The 18689-nt window shown below is 34.1% G+C and overlaps 1 protein-coding gene across 2 annotated transcripts; it reads left to right on the top strand.

Annotated features, from left to right (window-relative positions):
- The first annotated feature begins 287 nt into the window (after positions 1-287).
- On the top strand, positions 288-13577 carry LOC134718738 (uncharacterized). 2 transcript variants are annotated; one of them, XM_063581424.1, is made up of 3 exons: positions 288-463; positions 6945-9714; positions 9745-13577. In XM_063581424.1, the coding sequence occupies exons 1-3, from the start codon at positions 380-382 to the stop codon at positions 12606-12608; spliced, it is 5718 nt and encodes a 1905-aa protein (XP_063437494.1). In that variant the 5' UTR covers positions 288-379; the 3' UTR covers positions 12609-13577. The 2 variants fall into 2 exon arrangements, with proteins under 2 accessions (XP_063437494.1, XP_063437493.1); XM_063581423.1 differs by having other exon boundaries at positions 6945-13577.
- The last annotated feature ends 5112 nt before the right edge of the window (positions 13578-18689 follow it).

The raw sequence follows: 18689 nt of genomic DNA on the forward strand, positions 1-18689 counted from the left end.
ATTTTTTGTACTAATCCATCTCCTGTTCGACCGAGTAGTAAATTTCGAGAAAATCAAGTTAAAATAATTATTATAACATCCAATAATTGAAATGACACATTCCATTGGTAGCTGTCCATTAATAGTTTATGATGTTTTAGAGTGACCATTGGTCATAAACTTTTTTTGCTGTCATAATCTTGTAAAACATACATGTAGTTATGTTCAGAGGCATCAATGTTATGCAACCATTAACACATCACTTTTTGTTCTGTTTTCAATCCTTGTCAACAATGCGTTTAAACTCATATTACGTAAACACATCATGTGGAACATGACAAGCACGTTGACAAAAGTAAAGAACAGAATCTAAACCGGTTTTTAATGCAAAGTTTCGGACATGACTTGGAAAGATGAATATTGCTTATTAGCATTTGTAATTATTTTATTCGTATCAAATGCAAAAAGTCAAAGATCACACCAGGTAAGTGCAACTAATTAATAATCAAATAATGATAATGTATAAATCAAAATCAAAAATGGTAATTAGTGTGACCTCCTGTTACATAAGTGTTCAAAGATCTTCAAATTAAAATTTGATATGCAAACCCACAATCTTAATTTAAATATTATTTTGGGAGCACAGATTGTTTACATGCCGCTTTTATACATATAATTAACAGTCTTTCTAGTTTTCGTATTGTTTATTTATGTCATTTCTTTTATTTACCAAATATTATTTTAGGATCATGGATTTTTTACATGCCGCTTTTAAATATTATTTCGGAATTATATATGTTTTACATGCATGCCGCTTTTATACATATAATTAACAGTCTTTTTAGTTTTCGTATTATTTATTTTTGTCATTTCTTTTATTGACCAAATATTATTTTGGGATCATGGATTTTTTTACATGCCGCTTTTAAATATTATATATATTACAAGTATGCCGCTTTTATACATATAATTAACAGTATTTTTAGTTTTCGTATTGTCTATTTTTGTCATTTCTTTTATTTACCGAATGAAACTAGATTTTTTTTATAATAACGATACAAAAAAATCATATATTAACCGGGTACTTGTTGAAGGCCGTACGATGACCTATAGTTGTTAATGTCTGTCATTTTGGTCTTTTGTGGATAGTTGTCTCATTGGCAATCATACCACATCTTCTTTTTTTTATATATATATATAATACATATTGATATATTGATGTTGAACGTGTTTTATAATATAATCAGGTTGTCGTTTTTTTTAAATCAAATATGTGCTGGAATTTATATGCATTGATATTATTTTAGGTAAAATATTAATAAACAATGTAGAATTCTATTATTCTATTTCCCTAAGTTGAATTAAGAGAAGCCATATTTAAAAAAATATATAAAGCCAACTATAAAAAAAAATACAAAAATTTAATATAATTTATTTTGGTTAGATAGCATAATTATATTCATCTAATTTGAGTATAGCAAAACCATGTAAGGGGGATTATAACCTAAAACAGGGCTTTTTTTATCATTATTTTACATGTATTTCAACATTTACTGGATAAAGACATAGCATATCGCATTTTATATGCTTTAAATAATGTCATGATTTATAGTAAACGGTCATGTAATACCACAACTTATAATTAATATAAACATTTATGCATAAAAATGTCCATTAATTAAAGTTTAATTAATAATTTGTGTTAATTGATTACGTTTCATTTTAATTTAGACTTTAATTTAAAGACTTTTTATTGCCCCGCGGGCATTTAGACGGACAGTATGACAGCTTCCTCTGATATTAAACTAGGGAATGATACACGTAACTGACCTACAGTGATTTATTAATATTATAGGTCTATAACATGTGCATTCAATACATGTACTTGCTCAACATAGTTTGTAAATTGTACGTCTCGTTTTCTATCTCTATGATGTCATACTTTAATTACCTTGTATATTTGCATTTCTGAAGTCAACCTGTAGTAACTAACATATATTCATATTAATATTTCCAATATACATATTAATACAAGTATAAAATTCTCAATGGATTCATCAATTTAATTAAAAACCGATCTCTCATTGCTCCAGTTTTCTGATATGTCGCGTATATCAGAAAACGGGAGCAATGCGAGATCGGTTTTTAATTAGATTGTGGATACATGTATATAGTATAGTCACTTGGCGTTGCTTTTAAAAGGGGGTGCCTTGTCAGGTACCTTAACACTGATTGCTTTTTGATAAGTTAATGTCGAAATGTGCATCTAATGAAGTTAACGTTATCATAACTGAATGTTTCAAATTGGTTCAAGATTTAGCGAATTATGTCACTATATATATGTGTTAATAGCAGTTATGTCTTAAGTTAAATCAACATACTCCCAGTATCTATTAAATATACGTGCTCCCTAAGTGGCGGATCCAGAACTTTTCCTAAGGTCGCTCCAGTCATGCTTCAGTCATTCTCTATATAATCAATAAAAATTATCCCACAAAAAGGGGGGGGGGGGGGGGGGGGGCTGGATCCGCTTATGTCCCTTTGCATACATGGATTTTTCTTTACAGTTTAATATTTATTTGACACTAGTAAATAGTTGAAGACAGTATATCGTATATTGACCACTTGATCCTCTCAGTTCTTTTGTTTTGTTGGGCTGCTGTCTCATGGACGTATTCTGAAATATTTCCTTTATTCATACTGGTTGTCTAAAAGTTGGTTTTGGAAGTCTCCTTTGTTCATACTGGTCTAAAGTCTGGTTTCGGAAGTCTCCTTTGTTCATACTGGTTGTCTAAAGGCTGGTTTCGGAAGTCTCCTTTGTTCATACTGGTCTAAAGTCTGGTTTCGGAAGTCTCTTTAGTTCAAACTGTTCTAAAGGCTTGTTTCTATATCTTTATTACCAAAGTCTATATAAACTATAGGTATACAATTATATCAACATCTATAATACATATAATACATACATTAACACAGATTATGTTTCGTAGGTCTCTTTTGTTCCTACTAGTTGTCTAAAGGCATTTTTCTGAGGTTAATGGTATTTTTATAGATTTTCACATTTTAATTCCCGCTTCATTTAAACTATTTTTTTTTTCAAAAGTGTTTACTTTCAAATAGTATTATACCATGCAGTTTTCGTATAATTCCCGCATATTTCCAGGGATAGGTCCATTAAGAAATAGTTTTTTTTACAGTTGACAACGGATATGTTTCGATTGTCATATCCAAAAAAAAAATACCGTCATCTATTCTCCATTGTGAAATCCCCGTACGAGCCTGAACTAACACAAGTCCAACGAAGGCCGCAAGTAGAGAAATATCTTCTTACCCTCGAGGAGAACCTGAGATATATCCCGTTTTCTTGTTCCTTTTTTATTGGGGGGGGGGGGGTATTTATTCCTGAAGCTCAGTCTTTCGTTTTCTTCGTTATGTTTTATAGACTGGTGTTTGTCTGCACGGCATTTTAAGGGGATTTTCCATGGCGTTGTCAGTTTTTCTTAGGCCTAAGTTTTATCAGCCTCTCTTTTGTTTTTAGCAAGATTGTTTGCTGATTGAATGTTGGTTGCCTTATGCCCAGTGGCAAATATTACATGCATATTTCTGACGATATTTAGCATGGCATTATGCTTCATTATAATAAATTAACGAAGATATGATTTTGTAAGGTATTACCAATTGCATTAAAAATTTATGTATGAACACCATCCAGGAATGTAAACATTATGAAACTTGTCTTACACGATAAATTTTCCATGAACATAAATTTTTCGTTTTGAGTGACCTGATTATTTACTTGAATAAAAAAGCTACACAGCAACGAATTCATTTTTGATTGATTTATATTATTTAAATACGAAATTGTATAAACTTAGTTTTTGACTTAAACTTTTATGAATTTCGCTTCCCACATTTTTTGTGATTCTGGCGGAAGCCTATAACAGAAACAAGTGTAATGTACAAGTGATTCGGTACAAAACAGTTTTCTCGTTTCTCGTTTTGTTTATATAGATTAGACCGTTGGTTTTCCCGTTTGAATGGTTTTACACTAGTAATTTCGGGGCCCTTTATAGCTTGTTGTTCGGTGTGAGCCAAGGCTCCGTGTTGAAGGCCGTACTTTAACCTATAATGGTTTACTTTTTAAATTGTTATTTGGATGGAGAGTTGTCTCATTGGCACTCACACCACATCTTCCTATATCTATTATATTATTTAGATTTGAATCTCCTTTGGTCCAGGATTTGATACCCTTGCGAAGCATCTGAGATTACCACTGGCTTCTATAGTGGGGTTTGTGTTGTAGGTTTTAGTTATAAAAAAGAAGATGTGGTATGATTGCCAATGAGACAACTATCCACAAAAGACCAAAATGACACAAATATTAACAACTATAGATCACCGTACGGTCTTCAACAATGAGCAAAGCCCATACCGCATAGTCAGCTATAAAAGACCCCGATAAGACAATGTAAAACAATTCAAACGAGAAAACTAACAGCCTTATTTGTGTAAAAAGAAATTAACCTGTTTTATGTTTTTCTTTTCTTTGGGATTTTTTGGTTTGGTCAAGTTGTCTTTTTTTCGTCTACTTTTCATTGAATTGTTTTATTACTATCTTTTGTATTTATTGACACCATGTGCTTTCGTGAGAAAACTATTTTTTAATTACGTAATCATTGATATATATGTCATATGGTATTAATTTTCAGTCAAAGAATGTATTTTGTGTAAAGGGCTCGTCATTGAAATGTGTCAATCATCGTAACCAGGGTGGGAACAGATTTCTGTGTACTGTCATCGTGTATTTTTGTATGTTTCAATTTAAATCCCACGCATTTTTCTTCTTCGAAATTCAGTTGTTTTTTAGTATATGAACAAAAAATAATTCTCACTTTTCCTTGCTATCTAATTGAAATATTATAATCGATCCCAAAACATGCATCCATAAACTGTGATAATTTGTTGATAAAAGCATATTTTAGTTTTTATTGCTGTGATGATAAGAAATGTTTCCTTTTGGACCTGTAATTATGTGAATTATGTCTCGTTAAAATAAATTGTCGAATTCAAAAATTCAAATTTTAAATTACAACATGACATTCGTGATATTTCTTTAAATCGCGGACGTTTTTTAAAACATGTTTGATCTTAATTGAAATGCATTAATATTTGGTATATGTGTCTCTTAAATTTATAATTTAACATAAAATGATTTTTTTCCTTTTAAATTCAAACTACTAATTCTAAAATAAAATTCTTTATTTTTATTTTTAATGCAATGTGCATAATTATTTTCTTTTTTCCCAATCATGGACAAGAAACAAGTAAAAAATAATTATCTTAAATGTTTCACGTGTTTTATTTTAAATGCATTCCCACGAATACAGTATGTATAAAAAAGTATCAAAATGTACATGTTAAAAAACGGTGACAATTACATGATCATGTCAATTTTTTATTGTATGATCACACTTAAACTCATAAATTATGATTAATTATTACATGATTCTTTTGTTTGCTATTTATTTATAATATCCGGAGGACAACAACAAATACGGACATAGATACGTCTGTTATAACGCGGATACAAATTCTATTATAATTTAGCAACATAATTGATATATGATATACACATACATGCATCTGTCAACCAATCATGTACACTAAGAACATTTTCACATTATAATTAACGCCGATAATACGATTGGAAACTAAAAATTAGCATACTGCCATGTTTTGGCTTGTCATAAAATTATAAGATGCAGCGAAATACCACTAAATAAAATAAGTTATACAAGTTCAAACATTAGAGCAATTTCACATTCTAATTTACAACGTTAATACATATAGAAAATGAAAACTAAAAGTAATCAAAAAGTAACATTGTATTGCACATTGACGAAATATTTCCTGAATTAACGTGCTATATAAAATATCAGTGCAAAACAGCTATATTATTTAAAAAAATAAAAACAACAAAAGAACTATTTTACATTTTTATTTTAATTACACACTTTATAATGGTTATAGATTGGAGAATCGGAGTATATTTTACAGGTTCACAAGTCATTTTCCTCTGTTGCTAGCAATCATTGATATAAAGAGTAGAACAACTTAATCGTTTTTATTTATTAAACACCACTTATACAAATAGACAAAACAATGAAAGAGTTTGTTCGCGGATTTTCGTCTTGTTGATACACATGATGATTTGTTTTTTACCTTTTTTTGGTCGCGCACACATTTATTTTTACTTTTATATGAATCGTTTCAAGAATTTTGTGTTGCAGAATATTCAAATATTTGCATCATGTCATGTTTCTGTTTATTTATTTTCACTACAAGGCTAGAATGTGCATTTGTACGACCCCCTAACTATTGGTTCTTGCGAATGAACATGTCGGGGATTCCTAAAAATGACAAATAAATGAGGGATTAATTTAAATCTTTATCAATGGATTAACAATGTATTTCTGCGTTTCATGTACATTGTAAGTCACAAATTACTTATTGATTTTTAAAATGGTACTTGATTATGATATTAGTTCTAGTCCTTCATCTGTTTGATAATGCTTAATATTTACACTATTTTAATACACCTTTCTTCATGAATATGCATGAACTATTTGCTACTGGACGTTAAGCAATCAAAAATCAATCTTGCAAATAACTCGAATAAACGTGTAGCATGTCTTAATTAAAGAAGCAGAATATAATTATTTGTAAATTTTTACGACAATCTTTCAGAATTGAGGCTTAATGTGTTATTTTGAATTAGTATTAAGTATATAATGGGTTTTTCGTCTTTACTATAGTTGTTTTAAATGTTCGTTTCGAAAGCGTATAAAGATATGACACATTGTGCTTTGTTATGCTTAAAGTTTGTTAGTTGTTTTGATTAAAAAAAACATACAGTGCATTTAATCATATACACAGTAAACTTTAATATTTTATTACATTTATTGCAGATAAGCATACGACCAGGAGCCATTCACATACCTTCCATTAATTCCAGACAGAGGAATATCATCAGCCCGAACGATCTCAGAAATAGTAATGGCGGCAGAACCAGATTCACGGGTACAGATTTACAGAGTGCCCTCATAAGAAATAGACCTTTTAATGGAAATAATGGTTTATCTAGAACCATTTCGACTGTATCCGACCCTGCTTTCAGCAATGCACGAAGGACAGAAACACAACAGCCTAGGACGACATTAGATGACGTACTTAATTCTCGAATCACAGAACAAGCTTCCCAACAACGCCGGTCACGTGATCGAGTGCGACAAAGAACTTCATCAAATTCCGGAACGACTATTTCGAGGATAAGGAGAAAACTTCTTGTCGATTTGCGTACAACGTTTCGTTATATACTAAGAACAGGACAACTTCCCCGAGGTGTAGCTTTTAACATGGAGTCTGGTAGACCACAACTTGTACAAATAAGCCCTGGGTCGATGGCAGTCAATCCATTCTCTTCCACACAAGTACGTAGATACCTACGATCAATAGATCGATCATTAAACGGTCAGGAAAATTCACCAACAGATAGAGCAACGGGTCAATCAAATCAAGCTGATAGTACTTCGAGGATAGGCGGTTCTTCAATAAATACAAGACAAAATAATGTTGAGAGTCTCAGGGATATAACATCAGACTTAGCATCCACTTCAGGTACGAATCGTAGATCAGTAGATCATCTTACTACATCTTCCCGCCAAGGGCTTCATTCGTCTAGAACAGCTTCACAGAATATCAACTTTTTGACCTCAAGATCTAGACCTAATTCGCAGAACACTGAAATAGTTAGCGAACCGAGAACAACACACATTCAGTCTCAAAGCATACTTCCAGGGATTCCTGTACAAATGCCAGGAGATGGGCAAAGTTGGTCAACTACTTTATTTCGAGCTAAACTGTTTAATGAGCCAGACAACACAATTCAAACAACAGGAATAGAGATACCAAATCAATTTACCCGGAAAAGAACTGACAGGAGACAATCGGAACGCCAGGTTCAACAACAGAACACTAGAACAAGAACTGAACAAAGACAACCAGAACGACATGTACAACAGAACACTAGGACTAGAACTGAACATATACAACCACAACGATCCGTGCAACAGAACACTAGAACAATAATTGAACATAGACAACCAGAACGACATGTACACCAGAACACTAGAACAATAACTGAACATAGACAACCAGAACAACATGTACAACAGAACACCAGAACAATAACTGAACAAGGACAACCAGAACAACATGTACACCAGAACACTAGAACAATAACTCAACATAGACAACCAGAACGGTTCGTACAACAGAACACTAGAACAAGAACTGAACAAAGACAACCAGAACGATCCGTACAACAGAACACTAGAACAAGACCTGAACATAGACAACCAGAACGATTCGTACAACAGAACACTAGAACAATAACTGAACATAGAAAACCAGAACGAAATGAACAACAACTGAACACTAGATCAAGAGCACATGTTTCAACTGTTTTCGAACAACCGACCGCTGATCCGGATTTAAAGGTTTTACTTCAAAAGATAGAAAGAGAAAAGGCATTGTTAACTGATCTGAAACGACAAGAAGAGAAAGTAAGAAACAACATAAATTCTTTAAATAATCAACAAACATCGTCATCAAAGTTATTAGAAGATATTGCACTCTTACAAAATATGTTAACTCAAGCAGAATCGAAATCTCCTGCTATTAGTGCACATTCAAAACCCACTTTTAACCAACAATCAAGTGCGAATCTTCAACCCCCGCAAATCAATCCACATGTTAGTCTGGAACAACAACTTATACAGCAAACAGGGATATCACAGCCTTCAAATATCAATCAAAATCCAAACATATTACCAGCCGTTTTGAATCAAAACATGGCACGAAATAGTATTCAAGAACAACATGTAGTGAATGCACCAGTTCAACAAACCGGAAGTAATTTAGCATCATTGAATTCTTTGACAGGACAACCCATTTATATGAATGCTGTACCCTTACAACATACGTTACCAATAAATCAGGCACCTATGGGTCAAAGTGTTATGCCAATCAATCAGCCCGGACTGGCACCTACAGGTCACAGTAATATGCCAGTAAATCATCCCGGACACGCACCTGTAGGTCACAATATTATGCCTGTTAATCAGCCCGGACAGGCACCTCATGATCACAGTATTATGCCTGTAAATCAGCCCGGACAGACACATATAGGTAGTAGTATTATGCCTATAAATCAGCCCGAACAGGCACCTATTGGTCACAGTATTATGCCAATTAATCAGCCCGGACAGGTATCTATTGGCCACAGTATTATGCCTGTTAATCAGCCCGGACAGGCACTTATTGGTCACAGTATTACGCCTGTCAATCAGCCCGGACAGGCACATATGGATCACAGTACTATGCCTGTAAATCAGCCCGGACAGACACATATAGGTAGCAGTATTATGCCTATAAATCAGCCTGGACAAGCCCATATGGATCACAGTATTATGCCGGTTAATCAGCCCGGACAGGCATCTATTGGTCACAATATTATGCCTGTTAATCAGCCCGGACAGGCACCTATTGGTCACAGTATTATGTCTGTAAATCAGGTCGGACAGGCACCTATGACTCACAATATTATACCCATTAATCATCACGGACAGACACATATGGGTCACAGTATCATGCCTACAAATCAATTTGGGACATCACCTTTCGGGACATCACCTTTCGGGACATCACCTTTCGGGTTTAGACTTCCATCGGAGTTCTTACAGGAAATGATGTTTGGAGACACTACTGATCCTCCAGATCCAACTGATCCTCCAACTACGACACCTGTCCCGACAACACTTCCGCCTACAACTGCGCATGTTTTAACAACTCCCTCGTCAATGCCTCCAGTAACAAATCAATATCACCAACAAGTAAACAATGCCGCTACGTTAAATGATATTTTATCCACACTCCAGAATTCTGCAGTAAAAGGAGGCTTCAAATTATTATTCAAACTTCCAGGTTCTAATTCTAGCATACCAATAGAGGTACTTAATTCAAAAAGCACATCTTCGACGAAAGACACCAACCCAACGGTTCAACTTTCAACAACGAGTAATGATAACTTACTTCCTATACACCTTTCTAGCAACGTTCAAACTGCTACAATGAGTCCCGATGAGTTACTTCATAAACATCTTTCTGGTAACGTACAAACTGTTGTAATGAGTCCCGATGAGTTACTTCATAAACATCTTTCTGGCCAGGAACAACCTTCTACAATTGTACAAAATGGCTTTTTACCAGACATTCCAATGCAAGCTGTGCCTGTGTTATCACATGAAGTGAAAACTTTGCAAAATGACAACCGCAAGACATTGTATACCGACCAATTACTTCCGGTACAGCCAACAACACAACTGTCACAGGAAGTAAACTCGCATCAGAATTTACAGCGACAACCTTCGTCTTTTAATCAACAGACAATTCAAAGTACTTACGTTAATACAACCCCGAAAGTCAATCAGTTGGATGCTAATAAAACACCCATTAAATCGGATTCACAGGTAAACAAAAATAACGCGATTCAAATGGAAAACTTCCCATCATTTTATGAGTTTGACTTAGCAAAAGCCAAAAATGCCAACACTGTTAAAATTCCTGCAGGGAATAATCTCATTTTAGATACTAAGGGAGACCAGATTTCCCAGATAATGAATACCTTAAATCAACATGGAGTAATATCACAGTCTCTTAAAACAAATCTAGATTTATCGAAAGTCATCATTCAACAGAAACTTCCCCCAACAACAACTCCTAGTTACATAATAAATATGATACCGTACAATACGCATGCGTCATTGCCTGCTGTTCAACCAATGACAATGAATAACAATCCAAACATGAACAGTAATGCTAATTTCCAAAACTCTGAAATTAACCCTGTAAGGATAGGGCCGAAATCGAATCCTTATATAGAGGCAAACCCGCTTAATGACAGACTTCACCGAATTGAGCACATGATGAACAAATTATTAATGACTACAACTTTACCGCCACCTATTCCGACCTTCATAGAACCTGATGAATTAGAAGGCGAAGAATTACCCATTCAAACTACACCAATGCCGATGACCACCACGCAATTTTTTAGAAATTCAAGATGGCAATACAACAATCAACCTCATCATGGTCAACATCCTTATCACAATGCACATCCGAATCAACAACAGATGCCAAATACAGAATATCGACAACAATTATCGAATCAATTCAGTCATAATTTTGGTCAAAACCGAAACAACCAGCAATTTCAAAATCCACGTACTAATCAAAATAATGCATTTTCTTATCAAAATCATAATCAACAGAATCAAGACCCAAATTATCGGCCAAACGATTTTAACGCGGATAAACCGCCAGTGTTCAGCAACCCACACATTCAACATCAACATAATCAGCATCACCAGAACCCAAGTAATCAACCACACGTGTCAAATAATCAACATGGACATAGTCATTCAAATACACAATCTCTTGAAACGAGTGCATCCAGTCAATCACAATCAACCAGCACAATAAACACAACACATGAATGTAATCCTCAGCTTCCTAATTTTGGATGTGAGGGCGTTGCAATGTTTACATCAATGAAATCGATTGGGGCATGGTGTGTCAGCAAGTGTGTACAAGGGCAATGTGTGGAATCCGTATGCAAGTGTGGATGTTATATAAATAATCAAACAAATATCAAGATCAATGAAATCGGAAATGAAATTGCATCTGCATTCTCTGGGAACTCTGGAAATTCTTCTAACGCAAATAAAGCATTGGTAGACCTATACGCCTCATTAAATAAAGATGCTTCTAGTCATGGATATGCCGTTTCTCCAGTAGAAAAGCAAACAAACACGCCCATTACAACAACGACTGCACCTTCTGACGTAAAGTCACTGATAATGTCAATCGAAAAGCTAATAGAATCAAAACTGTCTCATATAGGACAATCGAACACTAACCACGATAGCAGCGGTAACGAACAAAACCCAAATATAAAGGAAAAATCCTTTGATCCACGGAAACCAGTAGTGTCAAGATCAGATACAACAAACAATATTCACAAATCGCAGGCATCACATACCGGTGATTGGAGGACGTCGCAAATGTCAAACAATCCCCCAAACAACCAATGGAATCGCCATTTAATGCATCAATCACAGTCACTAGGATGGAATCAACGTCCAGATGTTGGATTCGAAAGGCGACGCGCAGATAACTGGCATGCGCAGTCAAATAGAAACAGTGATCATAATAACTGGAACAATCCCTCAAACAATAATAATCCACAAAGCTGGCAACATCATCAACGACAAGACCCAACACCTCAAAATAGTCACTGGGGGAATAGTGGGCATCGACAAAACGGTCCAACTTCCCCCGGAAACTGGCATGATTCACGGCATTCTAGAAATAGTGGTTGGCAACCACCGACAACTCAGGGAACTTGGAGTTTTCAGGGAAGACGACACTGGCAATCTAATCCTTTACCAGAACAAGGAGGCAAGAGAAAAGAAAAAAAGAAAGGAGGAGGAGAGGAAGAAGAGCAGTAGACATATAAACAAAATATTGTTTTAAAATAAAAGACGTACAATCGTTGGACTAGAACGCCTGCACTGCAGTTATCACGTTGAATAGGTCAACCGTGGTTAACTGTATTGACATTTTTGTATTTAACAACATGTTCGTTTGTATGCTTATAACTGATGGCCAAATTTTTGATAATTGTGTTATTATAACGTAATGCAAAAAGCTTTCACTCAAATCTGTGATACTATATGATGTCTCAAATAGGTGCGTACACTTGTCAAATAATTCTGCCTCATTTCATTTTTATCGACATTTTCATTAACCACAATACAATGACAATTTAGTCAAGAGATGGTAGAAACACAATTTTGAATCTCCTTTTTCAATTTTTGTTTTTATTAGTTAATATTATAACACTTGATTTGAATACAATTATGATCATTGTCAACATGTTAATTCTCATTTTTTTTTTCTCTAAATTAGAAATAAGAGAAATAAGAAGGGGGGAACGAACATCTTCAAAATGTGTACACTGTTAAAATCTAGTAAAATTTCGACATCTATTTTAAAATTTAAATTTACTAGATTGATTTTTTTTTATTTCTTGAAATTAACATTTCAAGGGGATGAATAAGATTAGTGTTTAAACATGTGGAAAATAAATAGAACATAATTGAAAGCGTCAGAGGTTGCAGGTGGCGTAAAAGTATAAGTTGAAAGTATAAAAATGGCGTCTTTTAGGACCAGTGGTTCTTTAAGGTTGTGTATAACGTTGTGTTTGATTCCAATAACATCATGACATGCTAATACAATGGGCCTAACCAATACTCAGCTCTGTCCAATGATGTAGGTCTTACATTTAACAAAAACACATATTTAACGCCAAATACTTTATTTATTTATAATGTTTAAAACATTTACTTTTCTGTACAAATATATTGAAGGAGCTTTAAAAAGAATGCCATAAAAACCAAAGATTTTGCTTGGATATGTTTTGTTATAAAAAATAGTCCTTGTAAATGTAAAAGGACTCTAAATATTATAATGTGTGTAAATATATTATTAAAATAATCATATGTGCATACTTTGTTATTGGTATCGTACCTGAGTTATCCAGATATAAATATTACAGACACTGAATTCCATACTGAAGATACATTATGATTGAAATTTTAGATATTTGTGATGAGATGATGATGGATTGTATGTAGATATAAGAAGATGTGGTGTGAGTGCCAATGAGACAACTCTCCATCCAAATAACAATTTTAAAACAAGTAAACCATTATAGGTCAATGTACGGCTTTCAACACGGAGCCTTGGCTCACACCGAACAACAAGCTATAAAGGGCCCCAAAATTACTAGACTAGTGTAAAACCATTTAAACGGGAAAACCAACGGTCTAATACATGTATATATAAAAAATAAAAAAAAAAAAAATAATAAAAAAAAATGTTCACGTTTAGTAACAATCAAAATGCACACGAAGGACGACAACATGTCAATAAACTAATCATAGAAAACAGGCAAGAAATATAGGCAACATGCGTTTGATTCAAAAGACTCACCAGTGACGCTCGAATTAAAAAAAGTTAAGAAGGCCAAGAACATGGAGAACCCAAAATTCCGAAATGTTTTGCAAAATACTGACAAAGCAGTTTATTTATGGCTATTGGCACTGTATTATCGAACATGTTCTCAGACTTTAACTTTGAAATAACAAGACAAAAGTAATAATTTTCTTTACTATTACATTTGCTCATTTGCACTTACAATGTACAACCTACATTTGCTCATTTGCACTTACAATGTACAACCGAAAATAAAAACGCCAGTTCCTGGCAAAGATACATTTTAGAAGTCTTCGAAACTATATCACACACAACGAAAAGACATATCTCTAAAGTGAATAATGCTAAGAAATATGACCAAAAAGGGAGGCAATGGTTGCATAGCAATGAAGCAAGAACCAATTATGATACACTCAAGGTATAAAACAGAATTTTTATCAATATTTTTCATGACCTACCTACATTTTCTGGTCATGCGTCCGATCGTTCGTTCGTTCGTCGATCTGTCCCTCTTCCGGTTAAAATTTTTGGTCGAGGAAGTTTTTGATGAAGTTGAAGTACACAATACATGTTCCCTATGATATGACCTTTCTAATTTTAATAGCAACTTAGAGTTTTGACCCCAATTTCACGGACCACTGGACATAGCAAATGAAAGTGCGAGTTGGGCATCCGTGTATGCATTGTGGACACATTTTTGTTTCTATGTATATTGATTATACACAGTTATTACAACAAAAACGAATTAAAAGTTGAAATAAAATACCGATGAATGCCCTGTTCCTGAAGACAAAACACATAACTTAAATTGGACTTAAAACTAACGGGAGGGATTGTGCTTTACAATCATATGAATATGAGGACATACTTATCTTTCAATCAGTTTAATTGGGGGTGGAGTTGGCATGTCACTAACTGCTAGTAGTCCTTATTTTATTTAAGTATCATTGTCATTTTGTTTACTTATAGTTTCTTTTGTTACCTACTCTGTCATCTTTCTCGATTTCTTTTAAACTGATTTTATAACTGTGCGTTTTGCTATATGTTTTTCTACATTGGCTAGAAGTATAGGGGAGGGTTTAGATCTGAACAACCATGTTTAACTCCGCCTCATTTTGCGCTTGTCCCAAGTCAGATGCCTCTGGCTTTTAATAGTCCTGTATGATTTTGATTTTAGTTCATTTATATATTTCGGAGTTAAGAGTGACGTCAATTATCACTGAACTAGTGCACATTTTTGTTCAGGGGCCAGCTGAACAGGTCTCCGGGTGCTGGATATTTTCGCTGTATTGAAACCGATTGTTGGCCTTCAGCTGTTTTCTGCTCTTTGGTCCGGTTGTTGTCTTGTTGACACATCCCCATTTCTATTCTCCGTTTTATTTCAGCATTATAAAAAACCCTTCTTTTGCATCTCGATCAGTGATATATCTGAGAACCGAAAATGACAACACGATACAAATAAGTTCAAAAACAGATGCGCTGTTTGATGATTACGATGTTTCTGACAACAAGTTCAACAATACATTGTACTTTATATAATTAGTGCAGACGAACAGAAGTCCGGTTTAATTTTGTATTCTACAGGCATCCAATAACAGCCTAGAACAAAATTAATGTTTCTTTCCGGAAGTTTTCATTTACGGTAAGGAAACTAAAATCGAAAATTGATGTCGAATATTACTAGTTGAAAGCTATATAAAGCATTACTGTTCTGAATTCGTCTGTTTGAGAAAGCCTAGAGGCAAATGAAAATATCGCGTGATACAAATTGTTCAACCTTTTCATTTTAATACAAAGATCTCAGAATTCTCTTCTATTTTTAAACGTATCGTTTAATAGAATGATTCAATGATAGACACCTGAAAGGTATATTGATAAGTCACGTGATACAAATTGTTCCAACACAAATATGAGAACTCTCTTAAGCTTAGACATGTCGTTCAAAAGAATGATCCAACGAAAGACACATGAAAGGCAGATTTAAATGTCACGTGATACAAATTGTTCCACCTCTTCATTGAAACAAATATATCAGAACTCTCCTATGCTTAAATGCTTCGTTTAAAAGAATGATTTAATTAAAAGACACCAGAAAGGCAGAGTGTAATAACACGTGTTTCAAATTGTTCCACCTCTTCATTGAAACACAATAAGAAATTTCTCGGTATATATTCTCCAATTCTAAAACTTATCGTTTCAAAACAGGATCCAATGAAAGACAACGTATGTAACTTCATGCTGAACAAATAAATCATCAGAGTATATATAAGAATGATAGACGCTAATTAATACGAACCCATGATATCAACTTACTCATCTAAAGTTAAGATTACATTTATTTTGTATAAAAACATGGCGATGTGGTATGATTGCCAATGAGACGACTACCCACAAAAGTTCAAATAATGACAATAAATATAAAGCAAATATTAATGGTCACTGTATGGCCTTCCACAATGAGAAAAAAACGCATATCATATATTCACCTATAAGAGACCCCGACATGATAAATGTGAAGCAATTAAAACGAGAAAACCAACAGCCTAATTAATAGGAAAAATATTTACCAAAAACAAATATGACCGACATTAACCAACCACAGTCACTGAATTGCAAGCTGTGTCTTAGTACGAGTTCCTGTTTGTATTTTTCTATTCTTTTTAATAATGTTGGTCGTTCTTTATCATTGTTTATATTAATAGGAACATACTTCCGACTTTTGTTAGGGGGTCAGCTGAGGCGCGACACCGGGTGTGTGATTTTTCTCGATGCGTTGAAGGTTCATAGGTGGCCTTCGGCTATTTTCTGTCCTTTGGTCGGCGTGTTGTCTCTTTGACACATTCACTGCATTCTCAATTTCATACATATAGTTTAAAATCAGTAGGATATATGCATTTATTTATAAGTACGGTCCAATTCAAAGCCAACATTTGCCGTAAGTTTTCTGTTAAAATGTGTTTATCATATTGTCATCCCAGGAAAAACTGCTTCACGGTAAAGGATTGCTCATTCCTGAAGGTCGTCGGATGGATCGCAAAAATTTAAGAATACAGAATAATAGAGTGCTAAAAGAGGGACGAAAGTTACCAAAGGGACAGTGAAACTAATAAATCTAAAATAAACTGACAACGCCATGGCTACAAATGAAAAAGACAAACAGACAAACAATATATAGTGCACAAATCTAAAGAATAAACAACACAAACGCCACCAAAAACAAGGGGTGATATCTGGTGCTCCGGAAGGGTAAGCAGATCCTGCAAAGATTTTCTCTTATTTTTGTAGTGTTTTGTAACCTGTTGTTTGTCTTTTCGGTGTCTTATGAAAAAATACTTTATATATTTTGTCCGTTTATACATAAGTAGACTAAGGTTTAAACTCAATCTGACAAAGTTGACATTGAATAGGTTTGTTATGGCCCACCTACGATAGAAGAAGTGACTTATGTTTTCTGGTATGTACGTCCGTTTGTCCGTCCATTCCCTCGCTCGTCCGTTCGTCCCGCTTAAGGTTAAAGTTTTTGGTCAAGGTAGTTTTTGATGAAGTTAAAGTCCAACTTGAAAATTAGTACACATGTTCCTTTTGATATGATCTTTCTAAGTGTAATGCAAATTTAGAGTTTTAACCCCAATTGCACGGTCCCCTGAACATAGAAAATGATAGTGCGAGTTGGGCATACGTGTACCGGGGACACATTCTTGTTTTTAAATTGTTTTTATGTGCCTTTTGTTCATATGGCTCTTCATGCGTATTGGTTATTATACAGGAATCGCTTTCAAATAGATGTTTCGAGCGGTTCTGGTGAAAGACAATATAGATGACAGCGTCAGATGGAGCAATTTACCAAGGTTATGTTTATTTCTAATAGCAATGGATCTGATTGTTGATTGTTTAACGTTCAGTGGCCAATATGTCATGCAAGTTCAGGACGATACACTGCTACTGGACTATAAGTCATAGATGTATCATAAGCAATAATTGTTATAAATAATGTTTGTATCCGACTAATTCTTAGTGCAAAGCAATTACTCAAAGCAGAAGCCTATCGTTCAGTGGTTGTCGTTTTTTGTGTACTTCATAGGCGTTTTACTTTTTTCTTTTCTCGTTTTTATATAGATTATATCGTTTGTATTCCTGTTTGCATGGTTTTACACTAGTCACCTTTATAACTTGATATTCGGTGTCAGCAAAGTCTCCGTGTTTAAGGTCATACTTTGACCTATGGTTGTTAACTGTTTACATTGTGACTTTGATTGATGGAACTGGTCTCATTCTCATTGGCACTAAAAAGTAAAAAACACAAAAATACTGAACTCCGAGGAAAATTCAAAAAGGAAAGTACAAAATCAAAAGTTCAAACACATCAAACGAATGGATAACAACTGTCATATTCCTGACTTGGTACAGGCATTTTCTAATGTGGAAAATGGTGGATTGAACCTGGTTTTATAACTAGCTAAACCTCTCACTTGTATGACATCTTCTTATCTATACAAGCAAGCAATAAACAAAGTTTTATATTATATCTTTAT

The sequence above is a fragment of the Mytilus trossulus genome, chromosome 5 (genome assembly GCF_036588685.1).
Source record: "Mytilus trossulus isolate FHL-02 chromosome 5, PNRI_Mtr1.1.1.hap1, whole genome shotgun sequence".
In the NCBI taxonomy this organism is placed as follows: domain Eukaryota; kingdom Metazoa; phylum Mollusca; class Bivalvia; order Mytilida; family Mytilidae; genus Mytilus; species Mytilus trossulus.

Excerpts from the sequence above, each read along its gene's own strand:
- LOC134718738 (XM_063581423.1), top strand. The coding sequence starts at position 380 with ATGACTTGGAAAGATGAATATTGCTTATTAGCATTTGTAATTATTTTA. Across the intron at positions 464-6,944 it reads AAAGTCAAAGATCACACCAG|ATAAGCATACGACCAGGAGC; the intron begins GTAAGTGCAACT and ends CATTTATTGCAG.